This window comes from Lethenteron reissneri, chromosome 27, assembly GCF_015708825.2.
Source record: "Lethenteron reissneri isolate LAM-NWPU_2019-01 chromosome 27, ASM1570882v1, whole genome shotgun sequence".
In the NCBI taxonomy this organism is placed as follows: domain Eukaryota; kingdom Metazoa; phylum Chordata; class Hyperoartia; order Petromyzontiformes; family Petromyzontidae; genus Lethenteron; species Lethenteron reissneri.
The window spans coordinates 14,572,526-14,598,842 of NC_083805.1; the positions used below are offsets into that span (position 1 = coordinate 14,572,526).

Here is a 26,317-nt window from a genome sequence, read left to right on the forward strand (position 1 = left end):
GACTCAGGCTCAACTCATTTAAATCCTCACTCAGCACAAGAGCCGGCTGGAAGTTGATAGGCGTGGATTTGAGGCAGCTCACTTGAGCCAGAGTCATAACTGTCAATCCATAGGGCTTACCCGTATCCTTGTACACATGGAAATTACGTTTTCTAGTCAATAAGGCGTATAGCCGTTTCAATACGGGCAAAATTTAGTTTTGTCTATTTGTGTTTCTCCACTTGTGATGGGACCTTGCAGGATGTGATGGGACTTTCTAACGTTGAGATTTACAAGGGCACGGGGTCACCATTAATGTCTGAAATTGTCTGTAATAAGGTAGGCACTGATAAGCGGTTTACAGCTATATGCAGATCCAAGCCTGAGCCGAGCGGCGGCTAAGACCAAGGCAGTTGCATTCTGCACTGGCTGGAGACATTGAATAGTGGTGACGTTGGCTGAGCTGCTCATGGAGCCTGAGACTCACAGTGGAGCAGATACCACGAGTAATTGCTCAAATGGTGATACGCATTATCTCCTCAAGTCCCTTAATAAGAAAAAAAACCCAGTGATCGGGAGCCATGTGTGTGTGTGTGATGAGCGACGTGCGTGCATGGTGGTGAGGCCACGTGTGTGTGTGTGTGGTAAGCCACGTGTGTGTGCATGTTGGTGAGCCATGTGCGTGTGTGTGGTGGGGAGTCGGGCATCACTATAGCGCTCAAAATAGCACGGCCGCCTTGGTGTTCCTGCAGGACACGAAGGAGGGGCAGGCAGGGGGAGGCAGAGTGTTTTTACACACACACTACCCTTCATGGCAATACATAATACGCACAACACACACAATGCATTACATAATCACAATACATGACACGATAAATCAATTACGTTACCGACAATATATACAATATGTTAAACACGATATTATACAGTACCCAATGATATAATACATTTTATACAAACTATGTTACATCATCCATAACAAACAGTACACAAAGTAAAATACAATACACTATATACGATGTATATCTAACGCGTAATATCATCTGGACAAAAACAATCATGGTTGGATTTTTGTAGGAATACACTCATTCCAATGTACGTCCTGACAATTGTTTAATCTGTCACAGTTCAATTTCCAAATACAGCGAGAGGCTTTGCACACACGAAGCTAATAAGACGTGCCCTGAACGTTGTGAAAGCCCCACTCTGAAATGCTCTGGCAGTGTGGAAATGATTTGTAATCGGCGTTACTCAATGTTACAATCGCACATTCAAAAACATGAGCGGAAGTGGGATATTATTGCGTATGACTATACTTGCGAAATAAATTCCAGAGTTCGTGTGGATTTGCTTTTCCTTCTCCTTGATCCCGGTCTTCAGAGCAACCACCAACCATTATTGACATGACATGGAGGCGGGGGGGCATTCATCTGGAAGTGGATTGACAAAGGGCACGTAAGTTATTATTACACATGTAACCCAAGTTTTCGACACAATAATTGAGTTTTCTTTTGTAAATATTGTCATCTGGGGCAAAAAAGTCAAGTACCAGTAACCTGATTAAGCACTCATAACAGACCACTTGTTACTGGTAGGAACCCACTGGTTACACCAGCCCACAGGGGATTATTGTGTCCCTCCGTCGTGCAGGGAGGAGATGGGTGGAGAGGGAGGGGCTGGGTGGGGAGGGGAGGGTGGGGCTGGGTGAGGGGTGGGAGGAGTGGGGCTGGGTGGGGAGGGGCTGGTCACCCCGTGGTGCCCTTATAAAACTCAACGTTGAACCTACTCACGCCGGCGTGTGTCCGCCCTCACAGTCGGGCATATTTGCGGAATACACCTCCGCTCCCTCCACAGGAATGTGTTTAACACTGGATTACTACTCGTACATGATGGCAACAAAGTCGTACTTTCCAATGTACAACACGTACTGCCTGCCCTTCTGTCAATCCACTGCAAGACGAGGGCCTTCCCACACTCTGACCGCGTTGTTCAGTGCGGGTTATTGACAAGTACACAGGAGCGGTTCGACTATCGCTCACCAGCGATGTAAGTCTTGGTTGGGAATCAAACTCAGGTCACTTGGGTGGAGCGAGCCATTGCTCCACCAAAAACCAGGGCTTGGGTGAATGCAACACAAAAGCACAATGTGTATGACTCCTCCCAACAATTGACAGCCATGAATCTACAATCGAGTTTAATGCAGGATATAAGGGAACGAGGTACGAATATTTCATTGCAAAATGAGAACAAATAATTTTTTATAAATTGATAAGTATAAACTGTGGAAACGTCTAACAAAAGTTGATTGATTCGTGCCGAAATTTTATTTTAATATTTGAATGCAGAGAATGGTTCTCAATATTAAGCGAGGAAAGCAGATCGAGTCTCAAGACCGATTTCCAGGAGCCTCTTGCAGCACGATGTTTGACTAATTACCTTCATGAGTGCGTGGCATGGCGGAGGAACTAAATATAATCGGTTAAAAAAGAATAATCAGCCAATGTCTATCTACTGCTGGATGAAACCCTCCGATGATTATCGTCATCTTTTATGGTTCGGAGATTTTAAACACAATCCATTTCCCTCCTGCACATGAACTGATCTGATCGCTCTATCGCGTTGCTGATTGCCCCCCTCGATACGTTCCCTCTTTTGGCTGCCATTCCATCACTAGTCTCGCCCATTTGATAAAAAAAAATTAAATTGAATGTGATAAAGCTTTACAATGTAGAACGAATATTTCAATCTTTACCTTTTAGCGTACATAAAAAATACACATTGTATGGATGTACAGCATGTAATTTAGCAATCACATCGTTGAACGGGAGAGAAATAAACGACGAAAGTTTTATTTGGCACTTCACATGTAGCTAGCTATGTTACGCAACAGTCTTCGTGCCGCGTTTGTGTTGCTGATAAAGATGAAGAATATTTTGTAGATTCCGCTGCGTACGGGTTCACGGTTGTGCTGCACAGCTGTCCGTAGAGCATGTTGCTCAGAATGACGTCCAACGTTATGCTCCACGTGCCGGGATCTTCTTCACGAACTGAAACGTCAAAGACGTGTCGAAGAACGTGCGGAAACACAACCCGAAAACACACATCGGAGTGCTGTGCTTTGTCGATTGCCTGACTGACCATCGGGACAAAGCGACTTATTTTCACCTTCACCCTTCATCATGGCTTGAGCTCTGTGCCTCTAGAAAAAAAAAATGGATTAGCATTCAGAGCGCTCAGCTGCGCGAATCCGTTTAGGGCCAATTGGGAATTCCCGACGTATTTTTTTTTATTAACGCGATGAGTACATGGCTGCTTCATTGCAGCAAGTAATGCCGTGTTGCACGTTTTACGTGTTCCGACAGTCATGCGATACGTAACGCATTCATCTTACCACTTCAGTCGATAAGTACATGACGCACGGCTGTACTGTACGCGAGCCGTTGTTCTTTATTTTGCAAGGTTACGAGCCAGTCTGGTTCATTCTCACTTTTGAAAGACCCTGGTAACCATAGTCATATTTGGGACTTAATCATTTTTATCGGGTGTTACTTTTCCCCCAAGGTTTCTCTTGAGAGATACCTCTTGAGAGAGAGACCTTGGTATACCCAATAAATGAGAAAGACGTGCATCTCAATGGTCTCTTACCTATGTAGCCGACAGCTGACATTTCATCACGTAGCTGCCGACAACAACAAAAATGGATATTCACACCAGGTTCAGCAGTGTCCACTTTGCAGCACATCGCATGCTTTTTGGGTAAATCCTGTAAACAATAGCAATTGCTGACCGGCAAACCGTAAACTTTGGGCGCAATTGTATCGTACACTACTCAGATTGTAAACAATCCATTCAATTATAATTGAGTTATCCACAAAAACGTCTGTGTGAAATGAATAAACCATTAGATTTGATCAACCGCAAAATCCAACCAAGTAATGTTTTTTTTATCATCGCCACTAAACACTTATTTTGGCCAATTGCCCTTTTTAGTAAAACAAATGTAAACGTATCTATTGGCAGTTTTTTCATCATCTAATTTCAGAGTAAATGTTCATTGCCTCATGTCTGTGGCTTCTGCTCCAACCACGACCCCCATACTGCCCCGGTGTTTTCATTCATGTCAATGTGTGTTGGGGGGACATTTGGCCTATCTTAGTAGGGCGTTACTCGGGGCCATCTGTCAACCGAACAATTGGGCCAAGCCTTGGGAAACCCTGGCCCGCCCATGGGAACGAAGGCGCCTTTGTCTTGCCAGGCTGTTGTTCACAGTGTGGCGCAAGTCAGATTTATAAATGTGGCTTTTTGGAAGGGGTTTTTAAAAAAAATTCAACGATTACATTCTACCACGGGCTGTCACAATTCTGATGCTGGAGTCATAGGTGTAGCGATTTCCTCTGTAAACGACATTAGGCAGCAGAGCCTCACTCACATTCACTGGAAACCGTTATTGACGGCACAAGATTCACGTTTGTCGCAGATTGTGTAAAACACGTTACTACCCGATATCCACAGAAGCTATGGCAAAAAACTGAAGGTGATTTATAGACACAAGAGCTTATTTAATGGGACTTATACATATCGTAGCTCTTATGGTGAGTGAACGGATGTACAAAATAAAATCGCCTTTGTCAATTAACTGTTAAAGCCACCTTCCCCTCTACAAACAATTCGGCCAAAAGGGTTATTTGAACCTCATGGCGGGACCCCGGGGTTCCGTAAGCCCTCGGCTCTCGCATAAACTGCGTTGCGACGTAATTTGATGTCTGTGGAAGGCGAACGATACGGCAATCTATTCATCTCGACGAGCTCTACACGATGCGCTAATAAACCTTTCAAAGTCTTGTTTCTTCTGCGCATTCGTCCTCGCTGCTGCGCTTGGACATGACAACAGAATGATCCGCGCCACGTGGGTTGCGGCGTTTATGTGCGCGGTGGGACGGAGTCGCCAAAAATAAACACATTCATTACGGTTTTGACTTCCATTTATTCGGGACCCCGGGGTCCCGCCATAAGGTTCAATTGACCAAACCACGCTGGTCAGTGCGGAATCAGTCTCTACTGTATATCACTCGTCACTGATGTTAGCCGTGGCCAGGAATCATAATCAAACCGATGGGTTAATAATACAATAGATTTTTTATGACTTGTTTTTTTAAAGAAAATGCTCCTTCATTCTCTTGAAATTAAAGAGCGATTTGACGCATGTTCACTGTTATGTCCATTTTATTCCTAACTAAACTCTTGAAATTAAACAGCGCCCCACAGCGCTTTTGCACGGGATTAGTAAAAAACACGTGAGACCCCTGGCTTATAACGTATTGCCATACGGAATAGATGTTACAAACACGCTGTTACATCTCCGTAGACATCTATACAATATCGATACAACAACATATGCGGTGTGTATTCGCTCGGATGAAGGGACAATGCCTGAAACGTCGCCTATCATGTATATTTTTTCATTTAAAGCAGCGGCGTTCATGACGAATGTTTCGCGTTTTTTGTTGTATTCATTCGGGTCACTTCCTGCAACCACTAGCAACCACTAGAGGCGCTACATTGACCACTGTTCATTAAGTAAAACACATTCCTGCGGAGGGAGCTGGTAGGAACGTTGGGTTGCTCGGTCAATGTCCAGGGTCAACGGCGGCGTGGTGTATTCCGCAAATATGCCCGTCTGTGAGGTCGGGCACAAGCCGGCGTGAGTAGGTTAAACGTGGAGTTTTATAAGGGCACCACGGGGTGACCAGCCCCTCCCCACCCAGCCCCACCCCTCCCACCCCCCACCCAGCCCCACCCCTCCCACCCAGCCCCTCCCTGCACGACGGACACAATAATCCCCTGTGGGCTGGTGTAACCAGGTTCCTACCAGTATCATGATTTGCATCGTGACCACAAATCGTGACATATAGTAACTCAAAGGCAAAGGGGGGGGGGGGGGGATAATTAAGATGCTTAACATTCCACATGAAGTGTCAGTCATGCTGCCATAATCACATTATAACATGCCATCGTACTTACTCTATTATTGCTAAAAGCAGTAGTGTTCAAAGTGATAGTAACTCACCGATTCACTCAATTTACCGGCGGTAATTTACCTCCGTATCACTCTTGTATCGCTACGAACCATTGCTACGGATGTCACGGTGACAGTGGTTAACACGCGTGCCTCGTAGCAAGATGAGTCAGAGTTCGACTCCTGACTCGGGCACCTTTCGGTGGAACTTGTATGTTCTCTCTTGATTTGAAGCTTTCGTGACTGCAGGAATCCATACTCTTTGGTTCTTTCAGTCTGTCTTAGCAGCAGACCATGCTTTCACACCTGATGATGGACGCTTCTGTTGCGCCCGAAACGTCGTGATACTGGTAGGAACCTCTTGGTTACACCAGCCCACAGGAGATTATTGTGCCCGTCCGTCCGTCGTGATTCCAAATATTGGAGGGGTGGGGCTGGGTGGAGAGGTGAGGGGCTGGGTGGGGAGGGGCTGGGTGGGGCTGGGTGGGGAGGGGCTGGTCACCCCGTGGTGCCCTTATAAAACGCAACGTTTAACCTACTCACGTCGGCTTGTGCCCGCCCTCACAGTCGGGCATGTTTGCGGAATATACCATGCCCACGTTGACCATGGCCATTGACCGAGCAACCCAACGTTCCTACCAGCTCCCTCCGCAGGAATGTGTTTTATTTTATTGGATGTTCTCCCCAATGTCTGCCACGGGTTTCCTCCCAAAGCGAAAACAGATTGAATAACTGGCATTGGGGCCAAACATCCCAATGGTGAAACATGACCCGCAAATTTCTCGATTAGGATTACACACGCCGACATCGTAAACATACAAACACTACTCTCATTAACTCCACTCATTTGCTTTCTTCAACCGTGTTGAAGGACCCTCTTATACCTGACTGGTATAAGTAAGTCTCATTCACACGATCTTCAAACACCGTAATGCAAAAAAAAAACACTTCACTGGACGTGTGGAAAAAAAAAGCTTCATAGCTCATCGGATTTCTCCAGCATAAAGATTCTGATTCAGACTTGTATTTGCTCGCACACATTATTGTAAACCTGCCTGCTTTAAGAAACATAATCCATGCTGCTTGCAATTTTGGGTCGTTGAGCCTGTGCTCAACCTGTGTGATACAATTTTTTTTTTCAAAGTTATTTAGAATTTTACTTAACTTCATAACACGATGCTACCATTAAGGTCATCACCCATATGTATGTCTACTCCTGTAGGAATCCGATGAGCTACAAATCTCTCATTCCCAGTAGTTTTCACAGGAACACCAAGATGAATCCACGTGCTCCTCCAGTGCGGCAAAGCGCCCCCCCCCATACCCCAATCATCATCCATGGTCGTTTCAAGTTTCATTTATTTGGTAGAGCCCTGTGAGCCATTCGGCTCTTGAATCGGGTGCAACCGCAACAAACAAAAAACATGAACAAGAAAACATCTTAAAGTGGCTATGTGCAAACAGAAAATCCAAGAAAAGACAGAAAAATATTGCAGAAAAAGCACCGTACACCAACGCTGTGTGCAACAATCCCAATGGGATGCAAGTCAACAACAATAACCACAAGACAACTTAGATTAAGGCCATCAGTCTAACTCCGAACTACAACAAACAAACATGGCCAAACCAAAAAAACTTTTCGAAAATCACCAAAATAAAGCCACTAAAATCAATGAAACCCCTACACGCAGCACAGGTCGTCGTGAGCCACTTGTCAACACGTGCCCTCCTCCTTCAACGTAAGAGCAGCAAAACGACACGAAATCTCAGCCACAAGTCCTCGTCGGTGTCGTGGCGACAGCCCTACAACAAGGAAGGGTCATGGGTTCGATCCAGATGCCCGACGCCTGCTGTGTATTTGGAGTTTGCGGTGTCTATCTCGGTTACTCCAACCCCCCCCCCCCTCCACGTTTCGAATCAACATCACCCACGCGTTTAGTTTAATTTGGCAGCAATAAATGTGTCCATGTGAATGTTCACACGATAAGCCGAGCTATCGTTTGGGATAGCCAAGTGGCTTCTGAAAAAACAGAGCTCAGTTGCCCTATCCCTGGTAAAGTTTAAATAGTGAAGTTTCTATTTGTAGTTTCACAATTGTTGAGGTCTCAGCTTAATGACAGGCAAGACGAAGAAGCGACGTCACCCAGACTGCGTTAGCCGGGTGCGTGGTGTGAATGACATGACGTCACGGTGTGAGATGACGTCCGTTTATCGGTGGGGGGGGGGGGAGTTTGAGGAAAGGGGCGAGGGGAGTGACATGACGTCAACATGCGGGGTTTTTATACGGGGAGAGGAAGTGACGTCACGGAAATTCGGCGGGGTTTTTAGTCTGAGCGAAGAGACGATTGGAGGCAGGTCACCAAGAGGTGTTGGGAGTGACGTGACGTCACGGGGTGCGATGACGTCAGTTTTTCAGTGGGGGGGTCGAGGAAAGAAGCGAAGGACGTGACGTCATGCGCGGCTTCTTTCCGGGGAGAGGAAGTGACGTCACCCTAAGTCGGCGCGGTTTAAGTCTGAGCGAGTGGACGCGTGGAGGCAGGTCACCAAGAGGGTTATCGTTTGATGTGTGACGAGAGGTAAGTGTCGTCGTCGTCGTCATCAAATCGGCGGGAATGAGTGACTGTACCGGATTGTTCAGGTAGAGAGGAAGTGACGATCCCACGAAGAGATACGCGTTTGCATGGCGGGAGGAAGTGACGCGGCCTTTACGCAGCCTGTTTCTCGATCCCACCTGAGGACGATTGCTTGCGTGGCGATCGAAACATCGTGATCTATTATTTTCTCTACCTACGTGAACCAAAGAGTAGTGAGTCAACATCTTTGCTGAGGGGTGGGGGCGGGGGCCACGGAGTGACACGGAAGGATGGCGTGATGGGACGGATGTGACGTCATCAGTTTAGGCGGGAACACGCAAGGAGGAAGTGACGTAGCAGGCACGTCACGTGTTCCCGTCGTGTGACTGGACGGAAGTTGTGTGGCCGGAGGGGGGGGTGGCGGTTTACATGACGTCATCGCGCGATTAGCGGAAGTGGCTGAAGAAGAAGGGGGGGTGGCTTAGTTTTGTGGGCGTGGCTTAGTTTTGTGGGCGTGGCTTAGCTCGGGGGGCGTGGCTACGGGGAAGCGAGGGGCGGGGCCTCAGCGCCGCCATGTCGCGCTCGGGGCTCGCGGGGGGGAAGATGGCGGACTTCTCTCTCGGGGTCGCGCAGGCGGCCGCGGCGGCGGCGGCGGGCGTCGGCGCCGGGAGCCTCAAGCCCGAGGTGTTTGCAGACGCCGTGCAGCGCGCGCGACAGGTCTCGGCTCGACACGCACTCGTGGCCGCCTTGCGGAGACGTCGGGGGGGGCGGCCGCGACGGGGGACGCCCCGAGAGTGTGTGTGTGTGTGTGCGCGCCTGCGGCCTTCATGTGCGCTTGCGGCCTTCGTGTGTGTGGTGGGTCTAGGGGTGGTCTGTGTCTGTGTCGGGGGTTCCTTTTGTGTCTCTAAGCGTGTCTGCTAAGGTGTGTGTGTGTGTGTAGGGTCCATGTATGTCTCGTATGTGTGTAAGCCATAAGTGTGTCCATGTAGGGCCCCCATGTGTGTGGGTGTGGGGTGGGCCGTGTGTGGTGTGTAGGGTCAACGGGGTTCGGCGTCTCTTACATTCACGTATCTCCTCCGTTTGTAGGGTCGATGTGCGGCTGTGTGTGTAGGTCCGAGTGTCCATTTAGGGTACGTGTTTGCCTTTGTCGTCTTGTGTAGTATCTGTCCATGTGTTGTAGGGTTAATGCGTCTTCTTTTGTAGATGTACAAAGCACGTGTCCGATTTCAGTGTCCGGCTCTGTCATTGTATGCCAGTGTCTGTGTCTTTCGTCTCCATGGGTGTGTGCCATAAAATATCTATACAGTCCGTGTGTGTCCGTCTGCCTCCACGTGTCTTGTGTGGGTCCTATGCTGACCCATGCTTCTCGAGGCTCGCTATCATTACCGTGCCGATGTACATCGAGTTGCTTTGCACGACATTTCTCCGTGCAATCTGACCCCTGGCTCGTGATGCGAGTTTGTGCGTTATTATAATCGGTGCTGTGCGTGCCATTGTAACCGCGGCGAGGCCTGAAGCTAGGCTAGCGGGCCGCGCTTTGGCGCGAACGCGGGCGATCGATGGTAAAACCCTCGTCTTGGGGGGGGGGGGGAACGTGGGGCCCAGGGGGGGAACTTGGGGCCCAGGGGGGAACGTGGGGCCCAGGGGAGGAACGTGAGCCCCAGGGGGGGAACGTGGGGCCCAGGGGGGGAACGTGGGGCCCCAGGGGGGGAACGTGGGGCCCAGGGGGGGAACGTGGGGCCCAGGGGGGGAACGTGGGGCCCAGGGGGGAACTTGGGGCCCAGGGGGGAACTTGGGGCCCAGGGGGGAACTTGGGCCCAGGGGGGAACTTGGGACCCCAGGGGGGAACTTGGGGCCCAGGGGGGAACTTGGGGCCCCAGGGGGGAACGTGGGGCCCAGGGGGGAACTTGGGGCCCAGGGGGGAACTTGGGGCCCCAGGGGGGAAACTTGGGGCCCAGGGGGGGACGTGACCCCTGACGCACGGGGCCCAGGTAAAATCTATCCACGGCCCAGGGAGTGTGAGACCTGGTGTCGTGGCCACTACTCGGGGGACCGAGGGGGTAACGTTGTAACCGCATGTTAACACGGATCTAGTCAAACACCCGCTATTACCCAGGGGACAAGTCCTAACCTAGTTTTGTTTAGGAGCCATGGAACGGGGGCGGGGTGGGTGGTCCATGATGGTCGATCCGAGATTCGTGTTAAACTCCCCACCACCCACTCCCCACGTTTACACTGGAGCCCCGCCTAGAGGGGGCGGGGGGTGCTTCGTCGCGTCCCCCGTGCCCCCGTGGCTCACGGGGAGGGGAGGGGGGGTCCCTTATTCTAAAGGAAAGGGTGTAACAGACGGCTCACAGTGTGAGAGAGAGAGGGGGTTACCTGCTACGCCAGAAGAGGGAGAGAAGACCCCCCTTGCCCCGATAACGTGGACACTTTAAAGGAAGAGCGTGGAGTTGGGAGCCGTAATCTCGTCGCGGCCTGTAGTACAGTAAGTCAGCGGGGTGGGGTGGGAGGGCCTTGCCGAGGTCGTGTTAAGCACTGCGAGGCAACGTGTCCCGTAACCTAAATTTAAACCGTGTCGCCGTGAATGTTGGCATCATTCAGTGGGGGTGAGCGCGAGAGAATACGGGCTCGAGTTGAGTTGAATCGGCGGTGGAAGGCGGGGAGAGTGTGTGGGGATGAGTGTGGGAGGCGTGCGCTGCAGCCCTGGGCCTTTCCACGTGGACACGTGTTGAGGCCTCCATGCAGCCCGCATCGTCCTAGCCGACCGCTTCTCCCGCCCGCGTGTGCGCGTTCGTTAAGAGTCGTACTGCTTTCTAGCCACCGCTTATATTGATTTATCCGTCGTGTGCTAGCGTTCGAGCCGCGTATTTACTCCGACTGCTACTTGAGTCGTAAGTCTCTTGTGTGTTACGCCGCATTAGGCTACCATTGTTGAGCCGTTTTTGCTCTCCAAATCCGCAACAATGCGTCTGTATTTTTTCGTGTGTTTCGTTGTTTTAAAGCCGCCTCTTCAAACTTGAAAGTTCGTTTTAATCGTTTCGTTTTATATTTTAAGAGGGGCTAGTAATTTGGGTTGAAATCAAATCGCGCTGTGTACACAGCAACTACTGTACGGTGTCGGGTTCGAAGTTTTTTTTTGCGCGGCGCGTTGGTTTTACCACTTGTTAGGTCGATGGATATAACGCGGCGTTACGACTGGCACTTTGTGCGATGTGAACGTTTGGGTTTGTCCTTCGAATAGACTGACCGCATTAGGAATGTGGAATTACCACTGTCGGCTTAGAGGGCCGCCCATGGTGATCATTTGAGCCGGTGGTGCGGGGTACACAGGTAAAACCCACTCGCTGCGTGTAGGTTTTCTCGTGCTGTATTTCTTTAACCGGGAGCATGAAACGCACGGAGTATTTTTTTCTTGTGTAATTGTCCCTAAATTAATCCGCACTAACTAGTCTGGTTAAATGAGGTCAAACCCCCCCTCCCCCCACATGATCGGCGGCGTGGGTAGGGGGGGGGCTCCATTCAGTCGTGGATTAACAAAAATGTGCAGTGAATGTATACAAATTAACAAGTCCTGGTATTTATTGTCACTGTATTTAAGTTAACTTTGACCCGTCCTTTGGTAAAAAAACGTATTTATCATAGTTTGTCTCGTCCGATTTATGTAAAGTTTTAAACAGATACCTAAAATGTGCAGTGGTGATGAGGATATGGGGTGTACAGTCCTTGTGCACTTAAGATACCGCCCGACTGTAGTTTAATGACGGTCTAAAAATGCAGCACAGTACAATAGACTTGTTACATTGGGGCCGCACCTCGAATTCAACCCCTTTGTAGTTCCAGGCAATGCTAATTTTGTGTGACTATAGGTAAAATTTGATCGTGATTCATGATGTAATGAGAAATGGGAGCAAAAAGTGGCTTGTGTTTTTGCACCGTCATTGAGTGTGCAGTACTATTTATTACCTGCCGGCCGATTTAACAGCAAATGATTATAATTTACCCAACGTTTGGAAAATTATTTGCAGAAAGTTGCTCTTTCACCTGCGCTCGTCATTATAACGATCTTCAAGTCTTAAGTATATTCCTCTAGACGGAATGGCTTTCGTGGAAGCTAAATTAAAACGCAAATGTTCATGCTCCTATTAAATAAATACACGGGTGAACTTGATAAGAAGGGTATGCAGTACATGCAAGGCGAACAACGACGAGGGGAATGACTGCTACTCACACAGGTGGTTTTTACAAAGTTTCTTGAACATGGCGCGCCGCAGGGGTTTACGCGGGCCAACTGCGAAGTTGGCCTTTCTGATCATTATGTATCTGCGACGAGGCCATACCATAGGGCCGTGCCACAGATACTCGCATGCCTTGCCGTCCGCGCGCTTTGTCGTGTGCTTACAGTGGCCCATGGGGAGATAAGAGAGCCCATCGCCTGGCACGTGTTCAAGTGAGCACAGGCGAAGCGCACGCGTGGGATGTCTAAAAAGGCGCATTGCCTCCCCTGCCTCTGTTGCCACTTGTTGTTGCGGGACCAGCTTTACAGGTGTGAGAGAGAACCCCCCCCCCCCCAACTCCCACCACCACGTAGGGTGAATGAAGCGATCCGCTTGCCGCGAATCAAAAGACGGCTCTCATCTTGCGACTGGCCCCAAGCGGCATCAAAAGCGTCGTAGCAACGAGCACGTGATGACGCCGGCCCCGCTTGTCCCCACTGAGCGGCACGGGGCCTGCCAAGCGTGATGAGAGAGGCCGGCCCCCCATCGCCCACCTCGCTCGTTAGAGCGTGGAGACTTTGCGACTCGACTTTACTCTCATCGAGCAAATGCGAGCGGGGGAGGGGAGTTGAATTCGCACTGTAACTCTTACGTAATGGGCCTGTATACATTCTGGAGTGATTTGCAAAGAATTTGCACGGAAATAATTTGGATTAGGCATGTGTATTCTAGTTTTTGTTTTGTGTGTTTCATTCTTGCACTTTTGATTGACTTCATATTTTCTGCGAAGCATACGCATTCCAAATGTCTTTGGTTTTCGGTCTCCGAGCAAGACATTTGATGTGCACTTGCTTATGTTTCTAAAAGTTATTTAAATGTACCTGTTTGTTACCCCGTGAATGGCGATGGATAAAAAAAATCCTGCCCTACTGGAACAGGCATGCTTGTTGTCGCCTTCGGTGTCGCTTTTTTCGAAAGCTGCATGTTTAATTTGGCGCTGTGATGGCACCCGTTGAGAAGTCTGTGCTGTCGAAGTTGTGATTTGGCTTTGGAGTAAAGTATGCGATTGTGCTGCATAGGCACAGTCCACGGTCACATCAAAATGACCCATCGTACGTATGTATTTACTCTGTTGAACTGCTTTCTAACCATATGTAGCCAACCATGCTCATCGGAAGTGCGGTCAGTGCTGCTGTAGAGCACTTTTTTTCTTAATTTTTACTGCTCACCTAATTGTATTTTAAAGGTTCCGTAATGTTGAAATTGAGATGAATGATCACTCGGTGTTAAAAGGCCAAGGCATTTACTTATACCTGACAACGTAGTTAAAAGCCACTTGTTTTTTTGACTGAGTCATATTTGGCCAAAATATCTGCTACGGCATCCCTCGCGTATCCTTGGGTTTGTTGGCCTTGTTTTTTAAGCGTAGGTGTAGAGCCCGGCATTGTTTTCTTTCTCTAACGAAAGCACACCGCCATTGAATTGACGCTGGATCGATTGCTTGGCACGTCTTGTTTTTTAGGCGTTGCGTCATTACTCAAAAACACAGCTGCTTTGGCCACGGCAGCATATAGCTTGGCTGCAAGCTGGCGACATGAATCGGTGTCGATTTGCGCACGCACATCTGGTCATGTGTAACGTTAGAGAACCTATTATGGAGGTCGTTAAGTAATGTTTTCGTAGGCCCCGGTAAACATACTTGCATTTCTCTTAAGTTGAAATTAGGAGTGCCAGGTGTTTTTTTCGCACGTTATTGAAATGCTCATGTATTAGCGGGCTAAAGTTTCTACCATTTAGAGTGTGAAAATGGTAGCTGATTAAAATGTTTAAAATCTTACTTTGGGTTTAATCCCACCATGTGTAGTACCGACGATGCTCATTGGATATGCCCAAGTTAGTGTATGCCTGCTCAAGTGAGTAATGGAGCTGCACTCATTACCATTGACAGTCCTGAGCCAATGTTGTAAATTCCACCTTTTCCATGGCTGAGGTCACTTTCACATAAGACAATTGCTGTTAACTTCCCACTCACAGACCACAGAGAGATCATATGCCGAGTTGACCCTCGGACAAATCGGGATTTTCAACCTTGTGATTGAGTCAGGCTTTTGAGATTAGAAAATTGTATTTTAAACAAGTGCAGTAAAAATAACGTGCCATATTTGTATGCATGAGATTAAATTCTAAGCAAGTCTGAAGTGCAGCACAGTATACCAGGCTTGATGAAGTTGACGAGGTGACAACCATGTTTGTGCAGTTGAGAAACCTGATTGCAAACTGTTTTAAAACTTTCCACAGTGTTACTGCGCTTTGCATTGACATTAGATGCATTCCTGACGGGGTTTTTTTTCTTGCACAGTGTGTTCGGTCTTTTGAGACGCTCAAGTTGACGATTTGAAAATGTCCTTTATTGCTCAATGCTGACCCGTGTTGCGCTGAAGGGAACATAATGGCCGACTCATTGCACTTCACGTGGTCCTGCAGGAGGGAGGAGATTTTGTGTTCCTGGTTCGGTTGGTCTGTCGAACTCACTGGTTTAAGTGTCTTAGTTTTATGTGTGCGTTTCCCCCTTTTTTTAGTAATAAAGTAGTTTTGTGTTGTAGATAAAACGTATGGGTTTTGCATTAACGTGATGAATACACGCTACCACCGATTGTAATTCGTGAGTCATGAATTTAGGACACTGCACAGTAAAATGCTGCTTCAGCTACATTTCTGCCTTCCCTTTGTGCTGCTGTAAGGCAAGGCCGTTGCTCTTAATGTTATTGAATGACAATACATTTCTACTTGGAAGGCAGAGATAGTTGTACATGTGGGAAAGGAGTTTAGAAGAGAAATCGCCACCTTTGTCACGTGGGATGTACACCATTGACTCGGCGTCACTGAGATGAGTGCGGCGCCATTGCTCTTTGGAGCAAAGAGGGCCATTTGAATCGCGTTTGACTTGAAAGTATTCTCAGTCCCGGTATATAGGGTTAGGGTTTCAGCCTCTGCTTTGTACAGTGACATCCATTGGTGTGTGCCTGTCACGTTTTGAAAAGTACAACGAAAGTTTTTAGCCGAGTGTTTGTGTTACTCGAGGAGCATTGTGTTTGAAATCTCTTGCACGTTTGTGTATCGGTTACCGACCCTTAACCAGGCGAATATCCACGGAGATTGGGAATCTCGAGTAAGGACAGATGAGGAATTATGTGCCTAGCGTCTGGAACCTCCGCTGTGACAGCAGCATGCATTGACCCGTTTCTGCGAGTAACAGCGTTTCAAGATGTTTCATTTGAATTTAATGTTTACTGCAGGCTCCAGTACTGATGTCTAGAGATGAGTGCATGTGTTAGTGCATACGAGAACCGCCTGGCATGACTTGCCTCCTGTGGACCTTGAGACTTTTAGTGTACACCTTGTTCGATAGTTTTCATGCAGGAGTGCATTAAATTACTTTGCTGTTGTGGTGCTCGTGTCAATCAGATTCGAGGAATCGCATTGTAACGTTTCCCCGCTCGCTTGGAAGGCTTGCTTATTGAGGAACTTGTCAATGTGAAAAGTCTGCGTTAAGCCGCTGAAGGTGACTACTGTGACTAGCTGTGTCGAGCAGTGCCATACACACCAGAGCGTTTACGCTCCACGCAAGTGTCGCTTGCCCTCCCACGGGTCCCCCCCGCATATGTAGGTCAGCCCATACGCAGTGATGAACGCATGCGCTGGTGCCGTCACGGTGACTGACAATCGCCGAGCGTGAGCGCTGGGATTGCACAGAGTACAAGCACTAGCATTGAGTTGAAATGTTTGCAATCGGTGTGCTTTTCTATATTTATTTGCTCAGTTGTAAAACACATTAATCCAGCAGAGGAGAGGTGGGGTTTAAAATACCATGCGCATGATTTGTCGATGATTCAAAGCTGTGTCTAGAGCGATACTGTGTCACCACTTCTCATAAAAATAACCGCCTTTGATGACCAAACGATGACTCTTCACATACAGATGTGTGGTGTTATTCCTGTTACAGCTGAATTACAGTTCGGTTCTTTGGAATAACCTCGTTTCATTTATGATTAAAAAAACCTGGCCCAGAATAGCTTTCAATTGTCTGTGTTGTAGGATTGAAACGCTTGCAAGAGAATGCCGGCCTTCTCTGTGTTGGCCATCTTAAAAATTGGGGTGCCAAACGCCTTTAAATTTACTCGCACGTTTCCCGACCACGTTATCACCGTGGCTGAGCCCCCCCCCCCCCCAACCCCATGAAATGCAGACTAAATCTTGACACTGGGTGGGCCAAACTGGCAAATTGAGCATCAATGTTAGTCCCACGCGGTACAGCTTGGCCTGCGGTCGGGTTGCAAAGATGCTCCGTTTATTATTGACTCCCGTTAAAGGTTTACCCCAGAGGTTTGCAACCATGAATTAATTGTCGGTACACCCTGCGTCAGCAGTCTGTGGACTCTGTCCATAATGTTCCAATGTTCCGCTGCTGCAGCTATCGGTTTAGCGACAGCGCTGCTCCGCCAGGCATTCCGAACATTCACACGCAAAGTTGCGCCGGAAGAATAGGTGATTGACACGAAAGTGAGCTTGGTGGCGACTGTCTGCGGTCTCATACACACTACAGGCCGTACGAGTTAAAGGGGGGGGGGGGGGGTGGACCCTACACCTGCTGCCCCGTACGCGCCCGTGCGTGTGACGCACTGTAAATTAAAACGGCCTTTTAAAGCGAAAGAGTTGCGTTGCTGAAGTGGGTGGCACACAATCTCTGGGGGACGCGCTTGCGTGAGCGCGGGCCTGTTGTGCGTGGACACCCCCGGGGGAAGGTGAGATCGAGTTTCCTGGGCGTGCACATTCGTGGGGGGGGGCCAGGGCAGGTGTGGACATCGGTCGCGTCCTCGCGTTGTTGCAGGCAGGACGAGCAAAACAGAGCCGGACGGTTAAATTCGGTCGGCTTCTTGGGCACGTGTGCGTGAACCACAGTCTGTGTTTTTCTCGTCTCTTCGCAGTGAAACCGCCCAGTGTGTATGGTGGCAGGGTGGCAGCAGCGCACGTGTTTAAGTTTTCCCCCCCCCCTCAATTCTTTCATCGCTGCCCTTGCCAGAGGGTGTGAAATTCCGATCACGAGGGTGAATGCTGTCTATGAAAGGCTGTTAATTTAAGCGTCAAGAGTTCCTGCCCACTCGAATAGTTTAGTGACTTGGTATAGTTTTAATGTACCTTGTGGCTGTTACTGGTACCAGCTTAGCCTTCTAAGGGATTTTAAGACATTTGTACTATCCCTTGTTTACTGCTCGACACTTACACCCATGGGATTTGACTAACTTTTTATTTCTCCCATTTGCCCCTGGTTTATGCTTGTCCTTTAGGTCATGGCACTTTTGGCTGTGCACCATTATTATTCATTGACTTTATTTCAAATTAATTCACCGATTGCAGTAATGAGCATCATCTAACAGGTGGCAAATATGATAGTGTAATATATTATCGCCGACGGCAGAATGCTCGAACATTATAAATTACCGTGGTCATTATGGACAGTATACGTGTAAGTCTTATTATATTTGTATTTAATCGTAGGTACTGGGGGGTCACGTGTATGATGCGTGCAGTCATGTAATCCAGCTTATTTGCACACAAGGGCGAATAGTAGAAGTAAGAATGCTTCGTGCTGTTGTAAGTGGATGTTATCGCCGTATAGGCTTAGATTACAACAAATGGGAAACAAAACTACATTTTGGCTGTTAACTCCAGTCCCTCAGTTTCTCCCCCCCTCCCCCCACTAACCTTGTCAAACCAACAAGCCACTGTTAAAACCAAACACGTCTGTAACGGTCATACACGAAAAGTGGACTTTTCTATCACAAAAGGCATGATATTGACCGTTGGATCTGGCCTCCAAACATGCCTTGCATGTCACATCACTACACTTCGTGAATAACGCAGACCACCTTGTTTTAGGCCGGCCTCCAACTCGGAATCAAAATGATCGCCACGTTATTATAGACAGCAGCAGTACAATGAGACTACTGTATGCTGTTTTCCATCCTCTTTAGGACATGTCAGGTCCATGATTTTTTTATCCATTACAGAAATGTTGGAATTGGCTTACACCCAGTCGTCATTTACACTACTCGTCCAAACCCGCCTCCAGGTTTCCCCCAGAAAGCACCATCTTGTGGCGACGCCGCAAAGCTGAATGTAACATTTTGCAGCTTTCGGGCCTTGAGTATGCATTGCCGGTGAGTTGAGAGTAATTGGCTTTCACAGAGCACGCAGGGGTGCATTTACGGATACTGCTGCGTGTGCAGTATGTGAGGGTTTGCATGTCATGTGTAAAGTTACTGTGGCGCAATGCGATTCTAGTACTTGTACACGTACAGGCTTTTTTTCGTATTCCAAATGTTGGACGAGGGGCCTCCTGATTTCGTGCGTATAGTGGGGGTCATTTGAACATGCTTCTCCACACTGCTCAATGTGGTTTGGTGAAGGTGGGGAGCAAACGTTGAAGCAGTCGACATTGGGACGTATACAAGTACCGTACGACTGGATTTTTCGAAGTTGCAGGGCAGCATCTGTACCTTGGTGCCTAGGTAAGTTCATTTTGCCATTTGAGGGTAATGCACTGTCTTTGTGGAAATCCTACTGCAGGACACGGTGGCCCTGGGTGTTGGGAGGATGCATGATGCATCGGTGTGGCCTCAAACAATAGCGTCACGTTTGATGGCAAGTAATATTGGTGCCAAACTTCAGGGGGTGGGGGGGGGCACAAGATGTACACATTGGTTATCGCTTTGCCCTAAGAAGCTTGTTCGCTCAAAACTAGTTATTGCTTATCCCACCTGTGGGTTTGAACTCGGAATGTGTGGTGTCGAACCATGCAGTCGCCCTGTTTGTTGGCAGTGCTTGTAAATATTCAGAATTGGAATCTTTTATTTGGACTGCAGGAGGAATCCGATGAGCTCTTAAGCTCTTTCAGAGATGGTCCAGTATGGGTGGGTCGGCATGTTACAACATCAAACAAAATAATGATAGGAGTGCACAATAGCGAAAATGGAAAGCAAAGGCACTAAATATAATTCATTACTTATAAAAGTCCGATTTTATCAGGACTCTTACTCTGGTAAAACGTGCATTGCAATCTGTGTGTAGTAATCGCATTTTTTTTTCAATCCATACAAGCGTAAAGCAAACATTGACACTTCGCTTGTCATCAGAACGATCAAGACAGAACAAAACACGTTGCAAAACAGACGGATGCAAACCAGACAGAATGTGTACGATATGAAATATTCAAACGAATTACGAACCTGAAAGATGACAGTTCATATAATCTTGGGAGGGGTTGGAGTGGTGGTTAATTCTTACAATGCCTAATTTTCCGAGCGGATACAACCAATACGACTTCCAGTTCAGATCACTCTTCAGACATCGCTGGTGATGTAGTTGGGCGCCTCTGTCTGACGTGAATCACCGTAGATGTGTGGCGAAGGCTGCGTCGTTATGGAGTTTACGAAACAAAATAACTCTGGTGCTGCAGAACAAAATTCTGTCTTCCACATCTGCTGCATGCTAGATACGCGTCTAATATTTTCCATTCTACACCACATTCCTGCAAATACCCACGATTGATAATTTGTTTGTTTTAATTCCGCATCCTCCACTGATAGGATGATTTGCAGAATTGGCCGGTTGCGTTGAATGTATTGGTTTATTGTTTTGGCTGTTGCATTCTGCTTGCTGTTTTTAACGTAGGCTTGAAGTACTGTATATCAATAATAAAAAAGGTGTGATGCTTTGAACGATATTTTTGGTCCAAATTAAAAGTAGTCTCTTAACTCAAACTAATTGTGTTTTGTGTGTGTGTGTGTGCCTGCTTTCCTGCATGTGCTTCTGTGCCTCCTGATGTTCGTGTTTGTTTTTTGTGCAATGTCCTGCTGTTAATGGCTGTTTTCTCGTGTCTTCTGTGCATGCACATCTTCATTTTGTTTGTTTTGTGGCATGTCTGTTATGCCTCATCTACGCGTTTCTGTCCGTATGTGGTTGTCTGCCTGTATGTGTGCGTGTCTTTCAACGTGTATGTGCATGCATTGCTGTGCGTGTCTGTCCGTGTTTATCCACTTGCGGTTCTGCTTTATCTGTGCGTGGGTTTTTATCTTTCTCTACCGTTCTTTGTATGTGCCCATTTCTGTGTGTGTATCTCTGTTTTCAATTTATACCCATCTGTGTAACATCGGCGTTTGTGTGTAACTTTCTGTGTGTATCTCTCCGCACTTGTTTCTGTCGTGCTCGTGTGCTTTATCTCTATGTATCTTTGCGTATCTGTATGCATTTATGTTGTTTTCGTCCCTCTTGTGTGCCTTGCGTGTCCCTGTCTGTGTGTGTGTACGTGTTGTGGGTCCCTCTGTGCGTCGCTCTTTGTGTGGGTCCCTCTGTGTGTATCCCTGCGTGTACAGATAGCAGCGAAGATCGGCTCGGACACAGTTCCGGGTGGTGCTGCAATAGACATGGCGTCGGCGTACGGCTTCCCGGGGCAGAAACGTCCACTGGAGGATGCCGGTTAGTGGGACTCGGAGCACACACGGGTGCTGCCTGCCGGCCCCCCCCCCCCAACTGCACACACACAGAGGCAGCGCAAACACACACACAGCCCGCTCGTTGACAGTGCATACATATGTGTGTGCATGGGCTCCCATTGCGCATAGGAATGGGATGAAGCGTGGACTTGCGCACGCACGGCTCATTCGGTCACCCCGTTGAACGAGGCGTCGTCATTTCACCTGCGTCTATCATGCACAGCGATCGGGCTGGTGTTAGACCTGCTCTCTGAAAGGCGGCTGCTGTGTGTTCAGAGCTCCGTTGTGGTCAACTCAGTCAATGTCGTATGGACAGACTGGCTTCCATGGCAATGTGGAATTTACATCAATGGCTCCGGGCCGATAGTCGGAGCAGCAACATTTAAAAAGGGAGACAGTTTTGACGTGTAAAAAAAAAAAAACCTACACTTTGTCGAAATACATTTTTATTCCAAGCGATTATGAATACTGGGGAATTTTCAATGATAGGTTATGCAAGATCCAGAAATGGGACAAGGCTATGTCGTCGCATTTTGAATAGGAATTAAATTTAAATATTGATTATTTCCAAAACATTTCGTACGGAATTTTTTGTTTTCAGTTATGATTGTAATTGTCCCCGGTCATAATTATCCAGCTGCGTACAACTGAACATTGCAATAACAAAAATAACTTGCAGGCAATTTATTTTCAGAAATAACTGTTGGGGTTTAATATTTTAATAATGGGAGAAAAAACCCCCCATAAAACAGAGAACACTTTGTAATAAATATTGCATTATGTCCTCAATTTGGATTGATAGGAAAATCTAATCTCCATAAAATATGTAATTGTAATATGTTAGGAAGCAATACAAATACATATTGTATTGTAGATTACGTGTGCCATAACTTCCTTTTTATATTATACAGCGGTAGTACTGATGTGTGTTTGGGGTGTCGGTAGCACACACGCGAGTGCATGCACTCGTTTAGTCGCCGGCGTCTACGCTCGTTTTTCGACACTAGGCAACAGCTCCCAAGTCTTACCAAAAGTCCCACGTGTATATGCTACGCGCTGTCATCACGCTCTAACAACCTTTGGAACTACTTTTAAAAATAGAAAACCCGGATGCTTGGGAGTGTTGTTGACCAACAACCACTAGATTTAAAAAGCACAGCCGCTCTGCACGCAGTAAATCGCCGCAGCGATCCTTTGCGAGTGATTGAAGTATGAAATGACTCTTATTGACAGAGCCCCATTTTGCAAATTTTTCACCATTATTGAAACATTTTTTGGGTCATTGCCACAGTAAATACATTCCAAGCACCAATGCAGATGTATCAGATGGGAAGGAATAGGATCATTTTCATGGAACACGTGAAACCTCTATGCACGCTCAGGTTCAATAGAGCACCGAACAATACTGATTTGCCAAAATCAAAATGTTTTCCTATTATTCAAAGAAGCAATGAGACTTCATTAATATGGTTTCCACGAGCGAGTGGTATTAACATGGCCAGTGTCAATTCACACGAGGACCACTGTTGACTTCACACTTAAGTAATCATTTAATCAACCATGGTTTAATGAATGGCTGAGTAAATTCTGACCAGGATTTTAACTGGTACACATTTTAATGTAAAAATCTGCACTTTATCAGGTTCTCTGTCCCCTAAGCTACCATTTTCTTTACATGGCCTTGTGTGTTAGTGTCACCGCCCACTGCATGACGGTAGTAGAGTACAACGTTAGTCCAGTGGGTGGCGACACCAACCATCTCAAACACGTTTGTAACCGAAGGTACAAACCAAATGTAAAGAACAGCAACAGGTTGGTGCACTCACATCTGTAGAACATTCCACAAGCGTGTGCTTCTTTGCTGGCAAGCTTTGTCGCCGAGACGCCGTCGCCTTGCTAGTTGCATGGGTAGAGGCATGGCCCAGCTGCGCCCTGCGTGGCTGAGTAGCGCCTGACATCGCATGCACCCAACTCGCATAGCACACGCGCACACAACAAACCCGTACAGCGCACACAACGAACGTGCGCACGAGCATCCAGCACCGACCAACGTAGCCCCCCCCTCCTCGCCTGGGACGTGCGGTGGGGGGGGGGCCTGGAAAAACGGACGGACTTTGCATGGCCTTGCATGCACATCAACAAAATCGCTCTCAGGCATCTCATTCCTGAGCTTCATTTCCGAATATAGCTCATAAGATACTAGGGCCGTTGTGGTGAACGTGTATTTATTGCTACGTGCTTGATGGGTGAAATTTATACTTGTTTGCCGAAAAAAAACTAGGCAGAAAGGAACATGTCAATTTATAAATTGGACCGTATGAGTGTTTGTTAATCGCACCTCCATTTAGCGCGGTTGGCTATGTACGGTGCGAAAGAAGTTCAAAATGTATGTATATATCATTGTTTTCCTTGGTTATATGGGCAGTGGCATGGTGCTCATCTACCTGCTTGAAAGACCTCGATTATAATTCTTTGGTTAAATGATACATCAATCTAATTAGTTTGGAAAGTAATGCATTTTCTGGACAACGCCTACCAAAAGATAAACCGTTTGTTTAAATATTTAACTCAATAGTAGCCCTTGTAGAGATGTATTCGCCTGTTTGCTGGGATACTAGTATCCTCATTGTTGCTTTGGGGACTGTTATTCTTAACTACATTTATTGTTTAGAATGGTGCGTTTGATAGTGAGGGTTTGGCTTGTTAAACCGGCACAGAACTGCCTGCTATCACAAATGACGTCATAGGGTCTTTGAATGCCTCGTTTCACCTGAGAGAGTGCACGCTCGGGTAATTGCATCACAAAGGTCACCAGGCGATTGCAGGAGTTGAGCCGTTGGCCGCGTTAACCGACTTTGTGGCGTACGACGCTAACCTCCAGGCTCTCGGGTTCGGGTCGTCACGTGGCGACGTTAAAATGAAGCTCTCTGAATGAGATGTCCTCCCACCCTGACCATACCTGGATGCCACTCATCCGCACGCTTTCCAAGGCGATACAAATGCTGCTGCTGTACCCATTCCCCCCCCCCCCTTCCCGCATGTACAATTCCCGAGGTGCAGGGATGTGCCCTGCGTCAGAATGCGTTTGTGTTGCTGTGCAGGTGCACGCCTGTGCTTTTGCAGGGCCCTACTGATGCTGGTTAAGTGGAAAGTTCACTGTGAAAATTGCGCTTTTGTAAAGTTTTCTAGTTATGCACTTCACAGGTGAGGCTGTGTATGGTATCAAAGTGATCTTTCAAGAAAAGGGTTAAAAAGGTGTGAGCTGGCTAGGTAGGCATCGCCTTCGTGTCGATTAACTCTGGCGTTATGTGCAAGACAAATTGTTGGCACGATTAAAGGAAGTTCCACCTTTTGTCGAGATGCATTATCACTTAAACCAATAATGGATTAGCATTGCTTTACGGGGAATTGTGTTCATTAAAATGATACAAGTTTCAAAATATATAAATATACCGTCTCCCTGATCAATCAAACATTATTGCAGCACTCGCCGCCATTGGCAACGCAGAGCCAGTATTGCCCAGTCTCTCTGTAAAAGCAACCACAGTTGACGTATCACTATTTTCTAATTTAATTCACCCTCGAGGGTTAATGGTCTCGGCCGATCCCTGACAATGTCGATTGTCGTCGTCCCCCCTCCCCCCCCCGTTATAGTGCCACTTGACCGAATAATTACATGCTGCGTTTTGCATAGCATCAACAAATGAACAAATTAATTGGGTTTTTTTGTAAATCCCGCAGGATGCAGTATCGTAGGAAACAATGTCCTTTAGTTTGGAAAACATTGTGCTCGATTTCAGCTTGAATTGAAACCGGCAGCTGCAGAATCAATCGACCTATTGCACGGGGCGCAGCTTGCCAGAAGCCTGTCCCATATCGTCGCCTCACCGAGCCACAACGTCACCTCGACCCCCCCGCCCGCCCCCGTGTTTACATGTTCTGTTGTGGGAAGCCCGCTCGCCTGCGCGGAACCCACCCTCCCCGCTTCCCCCCCCTTACCCAAGCTCCGCTACACAACAACATCGTGCATGCGCCCCAACGCATGTGCACATCGATCCAAGGCGCGGACTCCACCAAGAAAGCCCTTGTCCCCCCCCCCCCCCCCTGACGACGCAACAAGTGCACTTACTACAGCAGAGTGTTCATGGCTTCTGATCGTACGATGCCAATTGGCTGCCGATTTGCAAATTTAAATGACCGCACTGGCTCGTGTTGATTTGTTTTTGAAAGCGCTGGTTACATAGCGACGGCTAACCGCTTGTTTGTCGAATCTGATGGAATTAGGCCGCGTGACCATTGACACAGAACTGAAACTAATTGCTGCATTGTATCCAAATTACAGCTTGGGACATATTCGGCGACAGTAGGTATAGTAGCCGTTTTCTTTGCGTTGATTTTTTTTTAACCGGATTCAGTTTTTTTGCGCTCGTTAATGTTTTCACAGCTCTACATTTTTCGTTGAGCTTTATTTTTGTAATGCTCATTTAAATTTTCACCAATGTGAATTGGCAGATAAAGGTATTGCATCAAGTTCTAAAATGCTTTTTAAATGTGGGGAAATCGATGTGTCTTGAAACTAGTTACCGCAATGCTCCGTGCACATTTTTGAAATTGGGAAAAATGTTAATATTTATGACAAAAATACATGCTTGCCATTCATCCGCGTTCATTTATTTTCAAACGTGGCATTTTTTTAAAAGATCTGCATTGGTCGGCTGTCGCTATCACACAACAACTCTCCCCAAGGCCGCACCGCTGAAACGCAAATGTGCCCGTCTGTGGTATTGTGAATTCGGCACCGAATTGAGGGACTGTGTGACTGAAGCCATGAAGTCGGTGTCGTGCATTTTCTGCTGTTGTGTGAGTGGCTTTGTCCTGCAAGTGTAAAGACGCACTCGCTGAACCAAAGAATAACAATAATATTAACAACAAAAGTAATGGACAAGGGTAAAGGTAATGGTAATAGCGGTGAACCAGTGG

The 26,317-nt window shown here is 47.5% G+C and overlaps 1 protein-coding gene across 19 annotated transcripts in view; it reads left to right on the plus strand.

The window, feature by feature from the left end:
• Positions 1-8,465: 8,465 nt before the first annotated feature.
• The window catches only part of LOC133348619 (far upstream element-binding protein 1-like), a 63,527-nt gene continuing 45,675 nt past the window's right edge, over positions 8,466-26,317 (plus strand). For 10 of the 19 annotated variants that reach the window (XM_061561527.1, XM_061561534.1, XM_061561536.1 and 7 more), the window contains exons 1-2: positions 9,136-9,285; positions 21,218-21,320. In XM_061561527.1, coding sequence (XP_061417511.1) covers positions 9,142-9,285; positions 21,218-21,320 — 247 coding nt within the window. In that variant the 5' untranslated portion in view covers positions 9,136-9,141. Of the gene's footprint in view, positions 8,572-9,130; positions 9,286-10,841; positions 11,057-21,217; positions 21,321-26,317 lie in introns of those variants that run through there. The other 9 variants (XM_061561530.1, XM_061561535.1, XM_061561538.1 and 6 more) reach the window with 6 other exon arrangements.